This window comes from Salmo trutta, unplaced genomic scaffold (assembly GCF_901001165.1).
Source record: "Salmo trutta unplaced genomic scaffold, fSalTru1.1, whole genome shotgun sequence".
Taxonomy (NCBI): Eukaryota; Metazoa; Chordata; class Actinopteri; order Salmoniformes; family Salmonidae; genus Salmo; species Salmo trutta.
The window spans coordinates 1-19909 of NW_021822853.1; the positions used below are offsets into that span (position 1 = coordinate 1).

General features: G+C 42.2%; 1 protein-coding gene and 1 long non-coding RNA gene across 2 annotated transcripts; both read left to right on the top strand.

Annotated features, from left to right (window-relative positions):
• Positions 1-343: 343 nt before the first annotated feature.
• LOC115185800 (cholecystokinin-like) lies at positions 344-4068 on the top strand. Its single transcript, XM_029745809.1, has 3 exons — positions 344-464; positions 779-934; positions 3669-4068. The coding sequence occupies exons 1-3, from the start codon at positions 344-346 to the stop codon at positions 3803-3805; spliced, it is 414 nt and encodes a 137-aa protein (XP_029601669.1). The 3' UTR covers positions 3806-4068.
• A 1405-nt stretch (positions 4069-5473) lies between these two features.
• LOC115185806 (uncharacterized) lies at positions 5474-6026 on the top strand. Its single transcript, XR_003875402.1, has 2 exons — positions 5474-5649; positions 5711-6026. It is a non-coding gene; the product is annotated as an uncharacterized LOC115185806 (long non-coding RNA).
• Positions 6027-19909: the final 13883 nt, after the last annotated feature.

The following is a 19909-nucleotide window of genomic DNA, read 5'->3' on the forward strand; positions in this document are numbered from 1 at the left end:
TCTTCCCCTCTCTCGCTCTCTCTGTCTTCACTCTCCTCCCATTCCTCTCCCCTCTCTCCCCCCTTCTCTCTCCCCCCTGTCTCTCTCCTCTTCCCCCTCTCTCTCTTCCCCTCTCTCCCCTTCTCTCCCTCTCTCCCCCTCTCTCTCTCCCCCTCTCTCTCTCTCCCCCTCTTTCTCTTCCCCGCTCTCTCTTCCCCTCTCTCCCCTTCTCTCCCTCTCTCTTCCCTTCTCTCTCCCCATCTCTCCCTCTCTCTCTCCCTCTTCCCTTCTCTCCCTCTCTCCCCCTCTCTCTCTCCCCCTCTCTCTCTCTCTTCCCCACTCTCTCTTCCCCTCTCTCCCCTAGATGACTGCAGGGTTGTGTGTGTTTGTTCTGCTGGTGGTCCTGTGCACTAGCTGTTCGGGACGCCCCCACTTCTCTCCCCCCCTCCAAGAGAGCAGCCCTGCCCGGCCCCCTCCCTCTGAAGGTAAGAACAGGGAGCGGTACCACATCCGGATGTTGAATACATTTCTATCAAGTACGTTAAAATACCTGAGCTGCGCTTGATTTAGCTTTCCCGGTACAAAGAAACGATGGATACGTTTTTGTTGAAACCGGTACCCTGATGATATGAATGTTTACGCTTTTTTATGGCAATCCATGGGCTCTAGAAATACGCTATAGCAATAAAAGATTTAATTCATGATATTATCATTATTTCTTTATGTCATTTAGTTTCATCAAAACAACCCAAGACAGTTTACAAATGCTAACAAGGTGGTTTGTATTTCCTTTTCATAGCACATCTCGAAACCAAAGCCCACTTCCTCTCCGAGCCATGCCTCAGACATACTCACTCCTCTCCTTTGGTCAATACCAACCCATATATGGGAGAAGGCAGAGACTCCAGAGCCAAACTCAGTGAACTGTTGGCTAGACTCATCTCCTCACAGAAAGGTGAGTTTAAATTTTTTTTATGAAAAATATTTTACCTTTTATATAACTAGGCATGTCAATGATGGCCTACCAAAAGGCAAAAGGCCTTCTGCGGGGACGGGGCCTGGGATTCAAAATAAAAATATTAATAATACAATTTTGTCCAATAAAAATATAGGACAAAACACACATCATGACAAGAGAGACAACACAACACTACATAAAGAGAGACCTAAGACGAGAGTGTGAGTGTGTGAGTGTGTAGAGAGAGATGAAAGAGCTCACATTGTTCTCTTCAAGATAATATTTTCTGAAGTCCCTTTAGAACCTGTCTCTATTTCTCTGGTTGCTATGACAGCGAGAGTGAGTTGAAGTCCCTTTAGAACCTGTCTCTATTTCTCTGGTTGCTATGACAGCGAGAGTGAGTTGAAGTCCCTTTAGAACCTGTCTCTATTTCTCTGGTTGCTATGACAGCGAGAGTGAGTTGAAGTCCCTTTAGAACCTGTCTCTATTTCTCTGGTTGCTATGACAGCGAGAGTGAGTTGAAGTCCCTTTAGAACCTGTCTCTATTTCTCTGGTTGCTATGACAGCGAGAGTGAGTTGAAGTCCCTTTAGAACCTGTCTCTATTTCTCTGGTTGCTATGACAGCGAGAGTGAGTTGAAGTCCCTTTAGAACCTGCCTCTATTTCTCTGGTTGCTATGACAGCGAGAGTGAGTTGAAGTCCCTTTAGAACCTGTCTCTATTTCTCTGGTTGCTATGACAGCGAGAGTGAGTTGAAGTCCCTTTAGAACCTGTCTCTATTTCTCTGGTTGCTATGACAGCGAGAGTGAGTTGAAGTCCCTTTAGAACCTGTCTCTATTTCTCTGGTTGCTATGACAGCGAGAGTGAGTTGAAGTCCCTTTAGAACCTGTCTCTATTTCTCTGGTTGCTATGACAGCGAGAGTGAGTTGAAGTCCCTTTAGAACCTGTCTCTATTTCTCTGGTTGCTATGACAGCGAGAGTGAGTTGTTGATCCAGATGGCTGGTGGTTGTGAAAAGAAACCTGTAGTTTGTACATGTGTGAGTGTGTATATCTTTTCTGATCTTTCCTTCTATCTTCTTAAATGTATCTGCTTTGTCAGTGATAGTATCTCTATAGACACACATACAGACAGAGAACAGACAGAGAACAGACAGAGAACAGACAGAGAACAGACAGAGAACAGACAGAGAACAGACAGAAAACAGACAGAGAACAGACAGAGAACAGACAGAGAACAGACAGAGAACAGACAGAGAACAGACAGAGAACAGACAGAGAACAGACAGAGAACAGACAGAAAACAGACAGACAGTAGCATGGGGCTACTGAAGACAGACAGTTTAAAGATGATCTTATGGTGCTCTCAGATAGCATGTTCTTGAATTGGATTACAAAAAGTAGCCGGCAATAACTTTATTTTACTTTACTGAAGTTAGTATTAGAGATGTACTCTATAAGAGGTGCCGTTACACTCAAGCTCTACAAGACTCAAAGTCCTTTAACATCAACCACTTCCATGTGAGATAAATATCACTCAAGCTCTACAAGACTCAAAGTCCTTTAACATCAACCACTTCCATGTGAGATAAATATTCATGTGCTGAGTTCAAGTGTCAAACTCAACAAGCCAGAGATTCCAACTTTAATGTTTCAAAAGTTCCTGTTTACACTTTGTACCATGAAATCATAACAAGCTATACATATAGTCTGTTATTATGTAAATACCTCTACTTTGTAAATGAGACAGAGACACGGGGGGGGAGAAAGAAAGAGGGTGAAGGGTCAGATAAAGAGCTGGAGCACAAAAGAGAGAGAGAGATAAAGACGGGTCATTGAAAGAGATGGAGAGAGAGAGGGAGAGATAAAGACGGGTCATTGAAAGAGATGGAGAGAGAGGGAGAGATAAAGACGGGTCATTGAAAGAGATGGAGAGAGAGAGGGAGAGATAAAGACGGGTCATTGAAAGAGATGGAGAGAGAGAGGGAGAGATAAAGAGGGGTCATTGAAAGAGATGGAGAGAGAGAGGGAGAGATAAAGACGGGTCATTGAAAGAGATGGAGAGAGAGAGGGAGAGATAAAGACGGGTCATTGAAAGAGATGGAGAGAGAGAGGGAGAGATAAAGACGGGTCATTGAAAGAGATGGAGAGAGAGAGGGAGTGGTGTAATTGTGCCTCTGAACCTCATTAGTAAAAGCTGTTATTAATTCTATAACCAGACGGAGGGTTGGGCTTAGAACACTGGCCTCTGACACACACACACACACACACACACACACACACACACACACACACACACACACACACACACACACACACACACACACACACACACACACACACACACACACACACACAGAGAGAGAGAGAGAGATACTTCTGAGGCCTGTGAAGTGCCTTGGCTCAAAGGGAGCATGTGAGAGGACTAGATGTAACATGCTTGACAGTTACACCTCCTACACTGACTGACTGTGTGTGTGTGTGTGTGTGTGTGTGTGTGTGTGTGTGAGAGAGGTAGTGAGGGGAGTGATAAAAGCTCCACAGTGACACTAACACCATGGATATTACCATCACACGCCAGTCAAACCACCACGGTCAGATTTTTCCAGTGTCAGCCTCGTCCTATATTACCATCACACCAGTAAAAGATAAAAACCGGTGTTATAGCTCTCCCTCTTTCGCTCTCCCCCCTCCCCTCCTCCCCTCCTCCCTCCCTGCTCCCTCCCTCCCTCTAGGTTACATCAGTGGGAACTCAACAGTGAACAGCAGAGCCAGTGGTCTCAGTGCTAATCACCTGATAAAAAACCGAGACTACACCGGGTGGATGGACTTTGGCCGCCGCAGCGCAGAAGAAAACGAGCACTCCTCGTAGAAAAGTAGTCCCTCTCTACAAGAAAAGAACAACAAGTCACTGTCTGCTCATGAGAGTATATTTATTCTGTATTTGATGTACATTTGTTTGTAAACACTATATGATGCAATATACAGTATCTACAGTGACAAGAAAAAGTATGAGAACCCCTTGGAATTACCTGGATTTCTGCATAAATTGGTCATCAAATTTGATCTGATCTTTGTTTAAGTCACAACAGTAGACAAACACTGTGTGCTTAAACTAATAACACGCAAATAATTGTATTTTTCTTGTCTATATTGAATACATCATTTAAACTTTCACAGTGAAGGTTGGAAAAAGTATGTGAACCACTAGGTTAATGACTTCTCCTAAAGCTTATTGGAGTCAAGAGTCAGCTAACCTGGAGTCCAATCAATGAGACGAAATTAGAGATGTTGGTTAGAGCTGCCCTGCCCTATAAAAACCACTCAAACATGTTTTGTTTGCTATTCACAAGGAGCATTGCCTGATGTGCCTTGAACAAAAGAGATCTCAGAAGACATAATATTAAGAATTGTTGACTTGCATTAAGCTGGAAAGGGTTATAAAAGTATCTCTAAAAGCCATGATGTTCATCAGTCCACGGTAAGACAAATTGTCTATAAATGGAGAAAGTTCAGCGCTGTTGCTATTCTCCCTAGGAGTGGCCATCCTGCAAAGATGACTGCAAGAGCACAGAGCAGAATGCTCAATGAGGTTAAGAAGAATCCTGGAGTGTCAGCTAAAGACTTACAGAAATCTCTGGAACATGCTAACATCTCTGTTGACGAGTCTACAATACGTAAAACACTAAACAAGAATGGTGTTCATGGGAGGACACCACGGAAGAAGCCACTGCTGTCCAAAAAAAACATTGCTGCACGTCTGAAGTTTACTAAAGTGCACCTGGATGTTCCACAGCGCTACTGGCAAAATATTCTGTGGACAGATTAAACTACAGTTGAGTTGTTTGGAAGGAACACACAACACTATGTGTGGAGAAAAAAAGGCACAGCACACCAACATCAAAACATCATCCTCACTGTAAAGTATGGTGGAGGGAGCATCATGGTTTGGGGCTGCTTTGCTGCCTCAGGGCCTGGACAGCTTGCTATCATCGACGGAAAAAGGAATTCCCAAGTTTATCAAGACATTTTGCAGGAGAATGTTAGGCTATCTGTCCACCAATCGAAGCTCAACAGAAGTTGGGTTGATGCAACAGGACAACGACCCAAAACACAGAAGTAAATCAACAACAGAATGGATTCAACAGAAGAAAATACACCTTCTGGAGTGGCCCAGTCAGAGTCCTGACCTCAACCCAATTGAGATGCTGTGACATGACCTCAAGAGAGTGGTTCACACCAGACATCCCAAGAATATTGCTGAACTGAAACAGTTTTGTAAAGAGGAATGGTACAAAATTCCTCCTGACCGTTGTGCAGGTCTGATTCACAAATACAGAAAATGTTTGGATGAGGTTATTGCTGCCAAAGGAGGATCAACCAGTTATTAAATCCAAGGGTTCACATACTTCCCACCCTGCACTGTGAATGTTTACACGGTGTGTTCAATAAAGACATGAAAACGTATCATTGTTTGTGTGTTATTAGTTTAAGCAGACTGTTTGTCTATTGTTGTGACTTAGATGATGATCAGATGAAATGTTATGACAAATTTATGCAGAAATCCAGGTAATTCCAAATGGTTCACATAATTTTTCTTGCCACTGTACATATGCCACATTTAGCAGAAAGGCTATTTAATGTTCTCGTTTTCTGTCCTGGCTTTTTGTCTGTTTATGGTTTTGGAGGGAATTGTATGGAATATAAAAAGGTCAGGTGTGGATGGAAAGAGATTCATAGTTCTCAGTGAGATGAACCTGGATCAATACCTGGTCAGGTGTGGATGGAAAGAGATTCATAGTTCTCAGTGAGATGAACCTGGATCAATACCTGGTCAGGTGTGGATGGAAAGAGATTCATAGTTCTCAGTGAGATGAACCTGGATCAATACCTGGTCAGGTGTGGATGGAAAGAGATTCATAGTTCTCAGTGAGACGAACCTGGATCAATACCTGGTCAGGTGTGGATGGAAAGCGATTCATAGTTTTCAGTGAGATGAACCTGGATCAATACCTGGTCAGGTGTGGATGGAAAGAGATTTATAGTTCTCAGTGAGACGAACCTGGATCAATAAACGTTGAGAATGTACAGTATTTCAACAGAAGTTCCCAAAGATACACACAAACACACACGCACGCAGACACAAGTATGGACGCACAGATAACAACTTACACACGCGTCAACCACATAATATATTCATGGTATAACCTCAAGACTTTACACTAGACATTAAAATAGTAAGCAGTGACCCATTATAGTACATCAAGTTGGTAGAATACACAGCTCTACTCCTCTCGAACCACAGTCCTGCTGCTTTTCAGTTCTCTCAATTAACCAATTACTATAATTGATTAATTTATTAAGGCCATTGATTGGTCAGAGACACACAGCTGGTTTCCCAGGTCTGAATCAGTCTCTGATTAAAAGGCAAGGATGAAAAACCAGTATCATAAATATTTAGGCCTATGTATGAGTAGTGCTGATTTTAGCATGTACAGTTGAAGTCGGAAGTTTACATACACCTTAGCCAAATACATTTAGACTCTGTTTTTCACAATTCTTGATATTTAATCCTAGTAAAAATTCCCTGTTTTAGGTCAGTTAGGATCACTACTATATTTTAAGAATGTGAAATGTCAGAATAATAGTAGAGAGAATGATTTATTTCAGCTTTTATTTCTTTCATCACATTCCCAGTGGGTCAGAAGTTTACATTCACTAAATTAGTATTTGGTAGCATTGCCTTTAAATTGTTTAACTTGAGTCAAACGTTTCAGGTAGCCTTCCACAAGCTTCCCACAATACGTTGGGTGAATTTTGGCCCATTCCTCCTGACAGAGCTGGTGTAACTGAGTCAGGTTTGTAGGGCTCCTTGCTTGCACGTGCTTTTTCAGTTCTGCCCACAAATTGAGGTCAGGGCTTTGTGATGGCCACTCCAATACCTTGACTTTGTTGTCCTTAAGCCATTTTGCCACAACTTTGGAAGTATGCTTGGGGACATTGTCCATTTGGAAGACCCATTTGCGACAAAGCTTTAACTTCCTGACTGATGTCTTGAGATGTTGCTTCAATATCTCCACATAATTTTCCTACCTCATGATGCCATCTATTTTGTGAAGTGCACCAGTCCCTCCTGCAGCAAAGCACCCCCACAACATGATGCTGCCACCCCTGGTTGGTATGGTGTTCTTAGGCTTGCAAGCCTCCCCGTTTTTCTTCCAAACATAACGATGGTCATTATGGCCAAACAGTTCTATTTTTGTTTCACCAGACCAGAGGACATTTCTCCAAAAAGTACGATCTTTGTCCCCATGTGCAGTTGCAAACCGTAGTCTGGCTTTTTTATGGCGGTTTTGGAGCAGTGGCCTCTTCCTTGCTGAGTGGCCTTTCAGGTTATGTCGATATAGGGCTAGCTTTACTGTGGATATAGATACTTTTGTACCCGTTTCCTCCAGCATCTTCACAAGGTCCTTTGCTGTTGTTCTGGGATTGATTTGCACTTTTCGCACCAAAGTACGTTCATCTCTAGGAGACAGAACGCGTCTCCTTCCTGAGCGATATGACGGCTGCGTGGTCCCATGGTGTTTATACTTGCGTACTGTTGTTTGTACAGATGAACGCGGTACCTTCAGGCGTTTGGAAATTGCTCCCAAGGATGAACCAGACTTGTGGAGGTATACCATTTTTTTCTGAGGTCTTGGCTGATTTATTTAGATTTTCTCATGATGTTAAGCAAAGAGGCACTGAGTTTGAAGGTAGGCCTTGAAATACATCCACAGGTACACCTCCAATTGACTAAAAGTATGTCAATTAGCCTATTAGAAGCTTCTAAAGCCATGACATCATTTTCTGGAATTTTCCAAGCTGTTTAATGGCACAGTCAACTTAGTACACACAGCTGGTGTGTAAACTTCTGACCCACTGGAATTGTGATAAAATTAATTATAAGTGAAATAATCTATCTGTAAACAACTATTGGAAAAATGACTTGTGTCTTGCACAAAGTAGATGTCCTAACCGACTTGCCAAAACTATAGTTTGTTAACAATACATTTGAATAATAACCAAGTGTATGTAACCTTCCGACTTCAACTTTAAATCTTGATGTGGCAAAAAAATCTGTTTTTATAGATGCATGTCAGCAAAGCCACTACACAAAACACTAAACAATACATTAATTGCACTTTAACGGTGACAAACGGTGTCTACAAACTGTTAGGGCCGACATACAGCAGTCCCAACACCTTACCACTGCTACACCTGGCTATCAATGGAGCCTCGTCTATCAGTAGAGCCTGATCTGGCAGCGAAACAGGTCATTCAGCCTCAAAAACATAGCTGATATGGCTGACGTGCTTAAACAAATGTGGTTTCTACTAACAATTGAGATGTACAACTATGGCATAAGTTGCCGACGCGCGGATCAGAGGCAATCTGTAATTTCGATTAAGACATTAATAAGTGAGCTAGGGTGGACGTTGTCAATAAAACATTTCAGCACTACTAGCTAAGATTTTGAAAGTAGGATGTTGACATGTTCAGTCCAATCAAAGCTACTGTAGATATAACGAGATTTGACGTAATTTTATCTGTGGCCAATGACCTTGAGCCTTCTTGGATGGGCACTTCTAATGTAACTCTGTGGCAGCACCCAAGAGGCTTGAATTTTTGAGCTCTCCCCGTAGATTTTGCAGTGACATAGTGTCCCCATGAGTGACAGAACACTGAGCCAATCACAGAACACCTAGAGAATATTAGAAATAACGGCGCAACTAGAGAACAGAGTACGTAACATCTAGCACACTGATTCAGGTGATTGAATCCCTGGTTCTATCACACTTAAGTGTACTATCCAGTTATATGGTCAATCCCTGGTCCTATCACACTTAGAGTACTGTCCAGTTATATGGTCAATCCAAATCAAAATCAAATCAAATTTATTTATATAGCCCTTCGTACATCAGCTGATATCTCAAAGTGCTGTACAGAAACCCAGCCTAAAACCCCAAACAGCAAGCAATGCATGTGAAAGAAGCACGGTGGCTAGGAAAAACTCCCTAGGAAAAACTCCCTAGAAAGGCAAAAACCTAGGAAGAAACCTAGAGAGGAACCAGGCTATGAGGGGTGGCCAGTCCTCTTCTGGCTGTGCCGGGTGGATATTATAACAGAACATGGTCAAGATGTTAAAATGTTCATAAATGACTAGCATGGTCAAATAATAATAATCATAGTAGTTGTCGAGGGTGCAACAAGCACATCCGGTGAACAGGTCAGGGTGCCATAGCCGAGGGCAGAACAGTTGAAACTGGAGCAGCAGCACGGCCAGGTGGACTGGGGACAGCAAGGAGTCATCATGCCAGGTAGTCCTGAGGCATGGTCCTAGGGCTCAGGTCCTCGGAGAGAAAGACAGAAAGAGAGAATTAGAGAGAGCATATTTAAATTCACACAGGACACCGGATAAGACAAGAGAAATACTCCAGATGTAACAGACTGACCCTAGCCCCCCGACACATAAACTACTGCAGCATAAATACTGGAGGCTGAGACAGGAGAGATCAGAAGACACTGTGGCCCCATCCGAACAGGCAGGATATAACCCCACCCACTTTGCCAAAGCACAGCCCCCACACCACTAGAGGGATGTCTACAGCCACCAACTTACCGTCCTAGGACAAGGCCGAGTATAGCCCACAAAGATCTCCGCCATGGCACAACCCAAGGGGGGGGCGCCAACCCAAACAGGAAGACCACGTCAGTGACTCAACCCACTCAAGTGACGCACCCCTCCCATGGACGGCATGGAAGAATACCAGTAAGCCAGTGACTCAGCCCCTGTAATAGGGTTAGAGGCAGAGAATCCCAGTGGAAAGAGGGGAACCGGCAAGGCAGAGACAGCAAGGGCAGTTCGTTGCTCCAGCCTTTCCGTTCACCTTCACACTCTTGGGCCAGACTATACTTAATCATAGGACCTACTGAAGAGATAAGTCTTCAGTAAAGACTTAAAGGTTGAGACTGAGTCTGCGTCTCTCACATGGGTAGGCAGACCATTCCATAAAAATGGAGCTCTATAGGAGAAAGCCCTACCTCCAGCCGTTTGCTTAGAAATTCTAGGGACAATTAGGAGGCCTGCATCTTGTGGCCGTAGCGTACGTGTAGGTATGTACGGCAGGACCAAATCGGAAAGATAGGTAGGAGCAAGCCCATGTAATGCTTTGTAGGTTAGCAGTAAAACCTTGAAATCAGCCCTTGTCTTAACAGGAAGCAAGTGTAGGGAGGCTAGCACTGGAGTAATATGATCACATTTTTTGGTTCTAGTCAGGATTCTAGCAGCCGTATTTAGCACTAACTGAAGTTTGTTTAGTGCTTTATCCGGGTAGCTGGAAAGTAGAGCATTGCAGTAGTCCAGCCTAGAAGTAACAAAAGCATGGATTAATTTTTCTGCGTCACTTTTGGACAGAAAGTTTCTGATTTTTGCAATGTTACGTAGATGGAAAAAAGCTGTCCTTGAAACAGTCTTGATATGTTCTTCAAAGGAGAGATCAGGGTCCAGAGTAACGCCGAGGTCCTTCACAGTTTTATTTGAGACGACTGTACAACCATCCAGATTAATTGTCAGATTCAACAGAAGATCTCTTTGTTTCTTGGGACCTAGAACAAGCATCTCTGTTTTGTCCGAGTTTAAAAGTAGAAAGTTTGCAGCCATCCACTTCTTTATGTCTGAAACACAGGCTTCTAGCGAGGGAATTTCGGGGCTTCACCATGTTTCATTGAAATGTACAGCTGTGTGTCGTCCGCATAGCAGTGAAATTTAACATTATGTTTTTGAATGACATCCCCAAGAGGTAAAATATATAGTGAAAACAATAGTGGTCCTAAAACGGAACCTTGAGGAACACCGAAATTTACAATTGATTTGTCAGAGGACAAACCATTCACAGAGACAAACTGATATCTTTCCGACAGATAAGATCTAAACCAGGCCAGAACTTGTCCATGTAGACCAATTTGGGTTTCCAATCTCTCCAAAAGAATGTGGTGATCGATGGTATCAAAAGCGGCACTAAGATCTAGGAGCACGAGGGCAGATGCAGAGCCTCGGTCTGACGTCATTAAAAGGTCATTTACCACCTTCACAAGTGCAGTCTCAGTGCTATGATGGGGTTTAAAACCAGACTGAAGCGTTTCGTATACATTGTTTGTCTTCAGGAAGGCAGTGAGTTGCTGTGCAACAGCTTTTTCTAAAATTTTTGAGAGGAATGGAAGATTCGATATAGGCCGATAGTTTTTTATAATTTCTGGGTCAAGATTCGGCTTTTTCAAGAGAGGCTTTATTACTGCCACTTTTAGTGAGCTTGGTACACATCCGGTGGATAGAGAGCCGTTTATTATGTTCAACATAGGAGGGCCAAGCACAGGAAGCAGCTCTTTCAGTAGTTTAGTTGGAATAGGGTCCAGTATGCAGCTTGAGGGTTTGGAGGCCATGATTATTTTCATCATTGTGTCAAGAGATATAGTACTAAAACACTTTAGTATCTCCCTTGATCCTAGGTCCTGGCAGAGTTGTGCAGACTCAGGACAATGGAGTCCCTGGTCCTATCACACTTAGAGTAATGTCCAGTTATATGGTCAATCCTTGGTCCTATCACACTTAGAGTACTGTCCAGTTATATGGTAATCTGCAGCAAAGACAGATATAAAAAAGCTCCAAATGGCTCAAAACAGGGCTGCCAGATTATCTCTTCATGCTCTAACCGTATGAATATTATCCAAATGCATCAGAATCTCTCATGCCTTCACGTTAAAAGGTTATAAAAAATATCCGAAACTTTGAACATCCCACGGAGAACCATTAAATCCATTATTAAAAAACTGAAAGAATATGGCACCACAACAACCTGCCAAGAGAGGGCTGCCCACCAAAACTCACGGACCAGGCAAGGAGGGAATTAATCAGAGAGGCAACTAAGAGACCAAAACCCTTAAGGAGCTGCAAAGAATCTGTCTATAGGACCACTTTAAGCCGTACATTCCACAGAGCTGGGCTTTAGGGAAGAGTGGCAAGAAAAAATCCATTGCTTAAAGAAAAAAAATAAGCAAACACGTTTGGTGTTCGCCAAAAGGCATGTGGGAGACTCCCTAAACATATGGAAGAAGGTACTCTGGTCAGATGAGACAAAAATTTAGCTTTTTGTCCATCAAGGAAAACGCTATGTCTGGCGCAAACCCAACACCTCCCATCACCCCGAGAATACCATCCCCAGAGTGAAGCATGGTGGTGGCAGCATGCTGTGGGGATGTTTTTCATCGGCAGGGACTGGGAAACTGGTTAGAATTGAAGGAATGATGGATGGCGCTAAATACAGGGAAATTCTTGAGGGAAAACTATTTCAGTTTTCCAGAGATTTGACACTGGGACGGAGGTTCACCTTCCAGCAGGACAATGACCCTAAGAATACTGCTAAAGCAAGACTCGAGTGGTTTAAGGGGAAACATTTAAATGTCATGGAATGGCCTTGTCAAAGACCAGACCTCAATCCAATTGAGAATCTGTGGTATGACTTAAAGATTTCTGTACAACAGCGGAACCCTTCCAACCTGAAGGAGCTCGAGCAGTTTTGCCTTGAAGAATGGGCAAAAAATCCCAGTGGCTAGATGTGACAAGCTTATAGAGACATACCCCAAGAGACTTGCATCTGTAATTGCTGCAAAAGGTGGCTCTGCAAAATATTGACTTTGGGGGGGTGAATAGTTATGCACACTCAAGTTTACAGTTTTTTTGTCTTATTTCTTGTTTGATTCACAATAAAAAATATTTTGCATCTTCAAATTGCTAGGCATGTTGTGTAAATCAAATGATACAACCCCCCCCCCAAATCGATTTTAATTCCAGGTTGTAAGGGAACAAAATAGGAAAAATGCCAAGGGTGAATACTTTCGCAAGCCACTGTACATCACATAGAAAGACATGGCCCCCTCCGTCAAGAAACGTCCTAGAATACAAATGATCTGAAGCCATCGAAATGTGTCTATATATGATTTGATTTGTGTGGTTTATACTGAAAGAGGAGGTTACATGTTTGACTCTACTTAGAGGATATCACGGTGCTATATAGAGACATGAGGTATTAGTCCACACACAGAACACACAGAGACAGGACATGGCTTTGGACAAACATAATAGTCTTCTGATGGAGTTACTGATCACCACTGCTTTTCTCTAGATGGGTAGGCTGTTAGATGCTATGGGGGAACGGGGCTTGGATTGTCATTGCAGTAATATCTCAAACACTGAGTTCATCTCTTAAACCTAAAAGACAGTGGACTTCATTCTTTATGGCTAAGCACCCATCTTGGCTTTACTAACTTCAAGTTCAGCATTTTTTTATTTATTTAATTACAGCACGTAGCAGGTAACACTGTGTAATTGAGCTTCCCATCAGACGCATCATACACTTTGCGACACGGACCATCGTGGTTTCCATGGTCACTGTTTATAAAACCAGGAGGAACCGCCCAACCAAGGCTCTACAACCACCAGAGGGGTGTGTCACAGGTATTGTCCCAGGGCTGCGTTCAGTACGAAAAAAATGATGTGCAGTGTGCAATTAAACAGAAATGGTGCTCTTCTGAACAACCATTTGAAGAACAGAGAGGGGTTGGTTTGTAGTTTGGGGTACGCTATCAGAGTAGCCGCCATCACACCCAAACCACAACGTTGAACAACAATTTGGGGAAATGTGTAATTTAGTACAAACCGTCACGTAATGTAGCAAACATTTAATCGAACTGAACGCACCCCAGTTCCATTTAGGTTCCTAGCACCCCTAGATCCCGCTCCTTCAATGTTCACAGAACCTAAAGGACTGGATAGACCTAAACATTACGGATGCTTGAACAATACATAGGCCAATTGGATCATACAACTAACTGCTCTCACATATTCAGTTCACCATTTCTGTAAATTGTCATGGAATGAAGTCATAAATAGTCTCTTTAAATAATGATCTTGTTCATCAAGCTCTGTTGAGGTGTGAATGATACCATACGTTATTCTTTGATATCCATTGTGAATGAAGTCAGCATAGAGAACGTTTTTGGTTTTGTTTATCACTATTTTGGGGTGTTTTCTTTATCACACATTATTTTTGTTGTCAGATTATCAAATGAGCACAATGATTTATTTAAAGCATTTTATAGAATTTCTGAAAATGTTTTTTAATACAATTTATAAAAAATAATATGTCAGACTGATTGTCAGTCACAGGTATGTGTTTTTTTTACTGTATTCAATGTATGGTGAAGCATATTTGTTACAACCTAGTCAGCAGCACTTCTTAGTGATTCCAATTTACATCACAGACTCCTACATTTATCACCTCTACCTGCAGCTGATTTACTTGCCGTGTGCGGTGGCGCGTGCCTGTAATCCAAGTCACTGGGAGGCTGAGGTTGGTGGATCGAGTGAGCTGAGGATCTCTGAGCTGCAGCATGCTATGTCGAACGGGTGTCCGTGCTAAGTTCGGTATCGATATGGTGTTCTTGGGGGAGCCCGAGACCACCAGGTTGTCTAAGGAGGGGTGTACCGGCCCAGGTCGGAAACGAAGCAGGTCAAATCCCCCGTACTGTCCAGTAGTGGGATAGTGCCTGTGAGTAGATGCTGCAGTGCAGCCTTGGCAAGACATCGAAACCCAATCTTTTTTTCATTTTTTATCCGCTTCATGATTTGCCTCCACGAAATGTTTAGCAGCATGAAAAGTCGGCACGTTTTTTGCAGGTTACCAAAAACCATTACAGTTATACCTTCTGATAAATGAGAATTATACTGACTCCTACTGATGACATCTGTGAATACCGGTAAACAGTGGGGATTTTAGCATGTAAATCTTGGTGGGGCAAACAAAAAAAACTATAAACAATATCTATGGAGGCAAAGCCACTACACAACAAAACACTAAACAATACTTTAATTGCACTATAACGGTAACAAACAGTGCCCACAAACTGTTAGGGCCTACATAAAGCTGTACCAACAGCAGAGTCCCAACACCTTACCACTGCTACACCTGGCTATCAATGGAGCCTCGTCTGGCAGCGAAACAGTTAATTCAGCCTCATTTACTGCCTTTTTAAAAAAACATAGCTGATATGGCTGACTTGCTTTAACAAATGTGGTTTCTACTGACAATTGAGATGTACAAACTATGGCACAAGGGAACGACGAGCGGATCAGAGGCAATCCGTAATTTCGATTAAACCAATCATGAGCGAGCTAGGACGGACGTTGTCAATATAACTATTTGTTCAGCACTTTCGAAATGTACAGCGCCAGAATTCAGAACATTTGGCGTTCTTACAGTATTCTCCCTGTACACCAAGTCGGAACCGTAGGATAAATAATGGGGGGCATATGAGCAGACAATGAAAGCTCTTACAATATTCAATGACTACATATCTCTAAAACAGGCTATAGGCTAATTAAGAGGGGAAAAGGGACCAAATTATTAGCGTGATGCACATGGGCTACTATCAGCTTACTACACAACATACACTTAGTAACGTTATTAGTCTCTAAGCTACAGTATACATATCTCCCTGTAATATTCCATCATTTATGCAGCAGCATACAATACATTTGGAGACTCACGTTGTTCTGCTGTGCTCACTTCCTTCCAAACCACTCATTGTTGAGTTTGCCGTTTCTATCTTGTTGTGTAATGTTTATGTCCAATGGCCGATGAGCACCGATATGTTTAATCTGTCATTTCTCTTCTTAATTTCTCTTCATATGACAAGGATTGAAAAGGATTTGCCCGTAGATTTTCGACATGATTCCTGATGATGACTGCTAGCTAAGATTTTGAAAGTATGATGTTGACATGATCAGTCCAATCAAAGCTTTTCAACTAAAACAGCAAATTTTATGACCTGGTGGTAATGACATTTCCCCTCAGGTATTTGGGGAAACCAATAAAAATCTTTATAATCTTAAATAGTGTGCTCTCAGCCACTATTAGATCATGTTTCCAGACAGAGTGAATAATATATTCAGATAGATAAAAAGCACTTTCAAGATTTTTCAAAAACATTTAACATCCAAAAAGTGCCCGTATTTGCAAAATCAATCAGCTAGTCGTTAAACACCTTCATTAGAAAACCGTTTTTTCTGAAACTGTTTTTGAATACATTTTATAAAAAATGATATGTCAGACTGATTGTCAGTCACAGGTATGTGTTTTTTTTACTGTATTCAATGTATGGTGAAGCATATTTGTTACAACCTTCGTCAGCAGCACTTCTTAGTGATTCCAATTTACATCACAGACTCCTACATTTATCACCTCTACCTGCAGCTGAGTCTCTTGCCGTGTGCGGTGGCGCGTGCCTGTAATCCAAGTCACTGGGAGGCTGAGGTTGGTGGATCGAGTGAGCTGAGGAGCTCTGAGCTGCAGCATGCTATGTCGAACGGGTGTCCGTGCTAAGTTCGGTATCGATATGGTGTTCTTGGGGGAGCCCGAGACCACCAGGTTGTCTAAGGAGGGGTGTACCGGCCCAGGTCGGAAACGAAGCAGGTCAAATCCCCCGTACTGTCCAGTAGTGGGATAGTGCCTGTGAGTAGATGCTGCAGTGCAGCCTTGGCAAGACATCAAAACCCAATCTTTTTAAAAAAATTTATCCGCTTCATGAATTGCCTCCACGAAATGTTTAGCAGCATGAAAAGTCGGCACGTTTTTTGCAGGTTACCAAAAACCATTACAGTTATACCTTCTGATAAATGGGAATTATACTGACTCCTACTGATGACATCTGTGAATACCGGTAAACAGTGGTGATTTTAGCATGTAAATCTTGGTGGGGCAAACAAAAAAAACTATAAATAATATCCATGCCAGCAAAGCCACTACACAACAAAACACTAAACAATACTTTAATTGCACTATAACGGTAACAAAGAGTGCCCACAAACTGTTAGGGCCTACATAAAGCTGTACCAACAGCAGAGTCCCAACAGCAGTCCCAACACCTTACCACTGCTACACCTGGCTATCAATGGAGCCTCGTCTGGCAGCGAAACAGTTAATTCAGCCTCATTTACTGCCTTTAAAAAAAAACATAGCTGATATGGCTGACTTGCTTTAACAAATGTGGTTTCTACTGACAATTGAGATGTACAAACTATGGCACAAGGGAACGGTGAGCGGATCAGAGTCAATCCGTAATTTCGATTAAACCAATCATGAGCGAGCTAGGACGGACGTTGTCAATATAACTATTTGTTCAGCACTTTTGAAATGTACAGCGCCAGAATTCAGAACATTTGGCGTTCTTACAGTATTCTCCCTGTACACCAAGTCGGAACCGTAGGATAAATAATGGGGGGCATATGAGCAGACAATGAAAGCTCTTACAATATTCAATGACTACATATCTCTAAAACAGGCTATAGGCTAATTAAGAGGGGAAAAGGGACCAAATTATTAGCGTGATGCACATGGGCTACTATCAGCTTACTACACAACATACACTTAGTAACGTTATTAGTCTCTAAACTACAGTATACATATCTCCCTGTAATATTCCATCATTTATGCAGCAGCATACAATACATTTGTAGACTCACGTTGTTCTGCTGTGCTCACTTCCTTCCAAACCACTCATTGTTGAGTTTGCCGTTTCTATCTTGTTGTGTAATGTTTATGTCCAATGGCCGATGAGCACCGATATGTTTAATCTGTCATTTCTCTTCTTAATTTCTCTTCATATGACAAGGATTGAAAAGGATTTGCCCGTAGATTTTCGACTTGATTCATGATGGTGACTGCTAGCTAAGATTTTGAAAGTATGATGTTGACATGATCAGTCCAATCAAAGCTTTTCAACTAAAAGAGCAAATTTTATGACCTGGTGGTAATGACATTTCCCCTCAGGTATTTGGGGAAACCAATAAAAATCTTTATAATCTTAAATAGTGTGCTCTCAGCCACTATTAGATCATGTTTCCAGACAGAGTGAATAATATATTCAGATAGATAAAAAGCACTTTCAAGATTTTTCAAAAACATTTAACATCCAAAAAGTGCCCGTATTTGCAAAATCAATCAGCTAGTCGTTAAACACCTTCATTAGAAAACCGTTTTTTCTGAAACTGTTTTTGAATACATTTTATAAAAAATGATATGTCAGACTGATTGTCAGTCACAGGTATGTGTTTTTTTTACTGTATTCAATGTATGGTGAAGCATATTTGTTACAACCTTCGTCAGCAGCACTTCTTAGTGGTTCCAATTTACATCACAGACTCCTACATTGATCACCTCTACCTGCAGCTGAGTTTCTTGCGGTGGCGCGTGCCTGTAATCCAAGTCACTGGGAGGCTGAGGTTGGTGGATCGAGTGAGCTGAGGAGCTCTGAGCTGCAGCATGCTATGTCGAACGGGTGTCCGTGCTAAGTTCGGTATCGATATGGTGTTCTTGGGGGAGCCCGAGACCACCAGGTTGTCTAAGGAGGGGTGTACCAGCCCAGGTCGGAAACGAAGCAGGTCAAATCCCGCGTACTGTCCAGTAGTGGGATAGTGGCTGTGAGTAGATGCTGCAGTGCAGCCTTGGCAAGACATCGAAACCCAATCTTTTTTTCATTTTTTATCCGCTTCATGAATTGCCTCCACGAAATGTTTAGCAGCATGAAAAGTCGGCACGTTTTTTGCAGGTTACCAAAAACCATTACAGTTATACCTTCTGATAAATGAGAATTATACTGACTCCTACTGATGACATCTGTGAATACCGGTAAATAGTGGTGATTTTAGCATGTAAATCTTGGTGGGGCAAACAAAAAAACTAAACAAACAAGGCCTTCTTATTGAATTTTGTCAAATTCAGTCCTTATTTGGGAAGGCATGTCTCGATCATTCCGCATAATTAAAAAAAAAAATAATAATATCTAAATCACTAATGTTTGGAAAATTGAGAAAGTTGGAGAAAGCAGGAAAACTATTTAAGTTTATAATCTGGAACGGGGGTGATTACATTGTATTCTACACCATGATTCTACATTGGTCAGGTGTGTTAGGACTGAAAACGGTTAAAAGTATCTGAGGATCCAAACCGCCATCCCTTCATACGGAAGACAGAGACTCGGAAAAAAAACATAAAGAACATTTAGTCCAGCGTTTGGACATCAAATACCTTCGACAAACACACGTGCATTGTGGGAGATGGTCTTCAGAAGCGTAACAGTGTTCAGACACTGTGATCGTGTGATTGACACCCATGGCATTTGAAATGCAATTTCCGTCTGTTGATATTTAGCTAATTGTATTGCATTAGAAGCAGTTGTAGTGATATTTGTGGGTTATTGAAGGGAGAACACGCTCACACACAGGTATGATGATGGAAATGTTCATGCTCATTTCTCAATTATCTACCAATCATCCTCCATCTGTCTGTCAGCGTTACAATACTGATGGAGAGTAGAAACATTATCTGTGTGTGTGTGTGTGTGTGTGTGTGTGTGTGTGTGTGTGTGTGTGTTCTGAAAACGGACTCTGAAATCAGCTGTCCAACAGGGCCATCTGCTGGTAGCGGCGTGCAGGCTTTAACTCTAGCCCTGCTCTAACACAAGTTATTCAACCAATCAGCTGCTCACCAGGACCATGCTTTGTACAAGCACGTGTGTTAATAGTATGGCTGGAGCAAAATCTCCCAGTAAGTAATCATTATCAGGAGAAGGGTTGGCTAAGCTTTCCAAACTGTTACAACAACTTTATAACCACGACTGTTTAACCACAGAACTACAACTGTTAACCCACATAATCACAACTCTATAACCACAGAACCACAACTCTATAACCACAGAACCACAACTCTATAACCACAGAACCACAACTCTATAACCACAACTCTATAACCACAGAACCACAACTCTATAACCACAGAACCACAACTCTATAACCACAGAACCACAACTCTATAACCACAGA

What these genes read in the sequence shown, in the direction of transcription:
- LOC115185800 (XM_029745809.1), top strand. Translation starts at nt 344, where the DNA reads ATGACTGCAGGGTTGTGTGTGTTTGTTCTGCTGGTGGTCCTGTGCACT. An exon ending in CCGGCCCCCTCCCTCTGAAG is followed by an intron (nt 465 to 778) that starts GTAAGAACAGGG and finishes TCCTTTTCATAG; the next exon opens with CACATCTCGAAACCAAAGCC. An exon ending in ACTCATCTCCTCACAGAAAG is followed by an intron (nt 935 to 3,668) that starts GTGAGTTTAAAT and finishes CCCTCCCTCTAG; the next exon opens with GTTACATCAGTGGGAACTCA.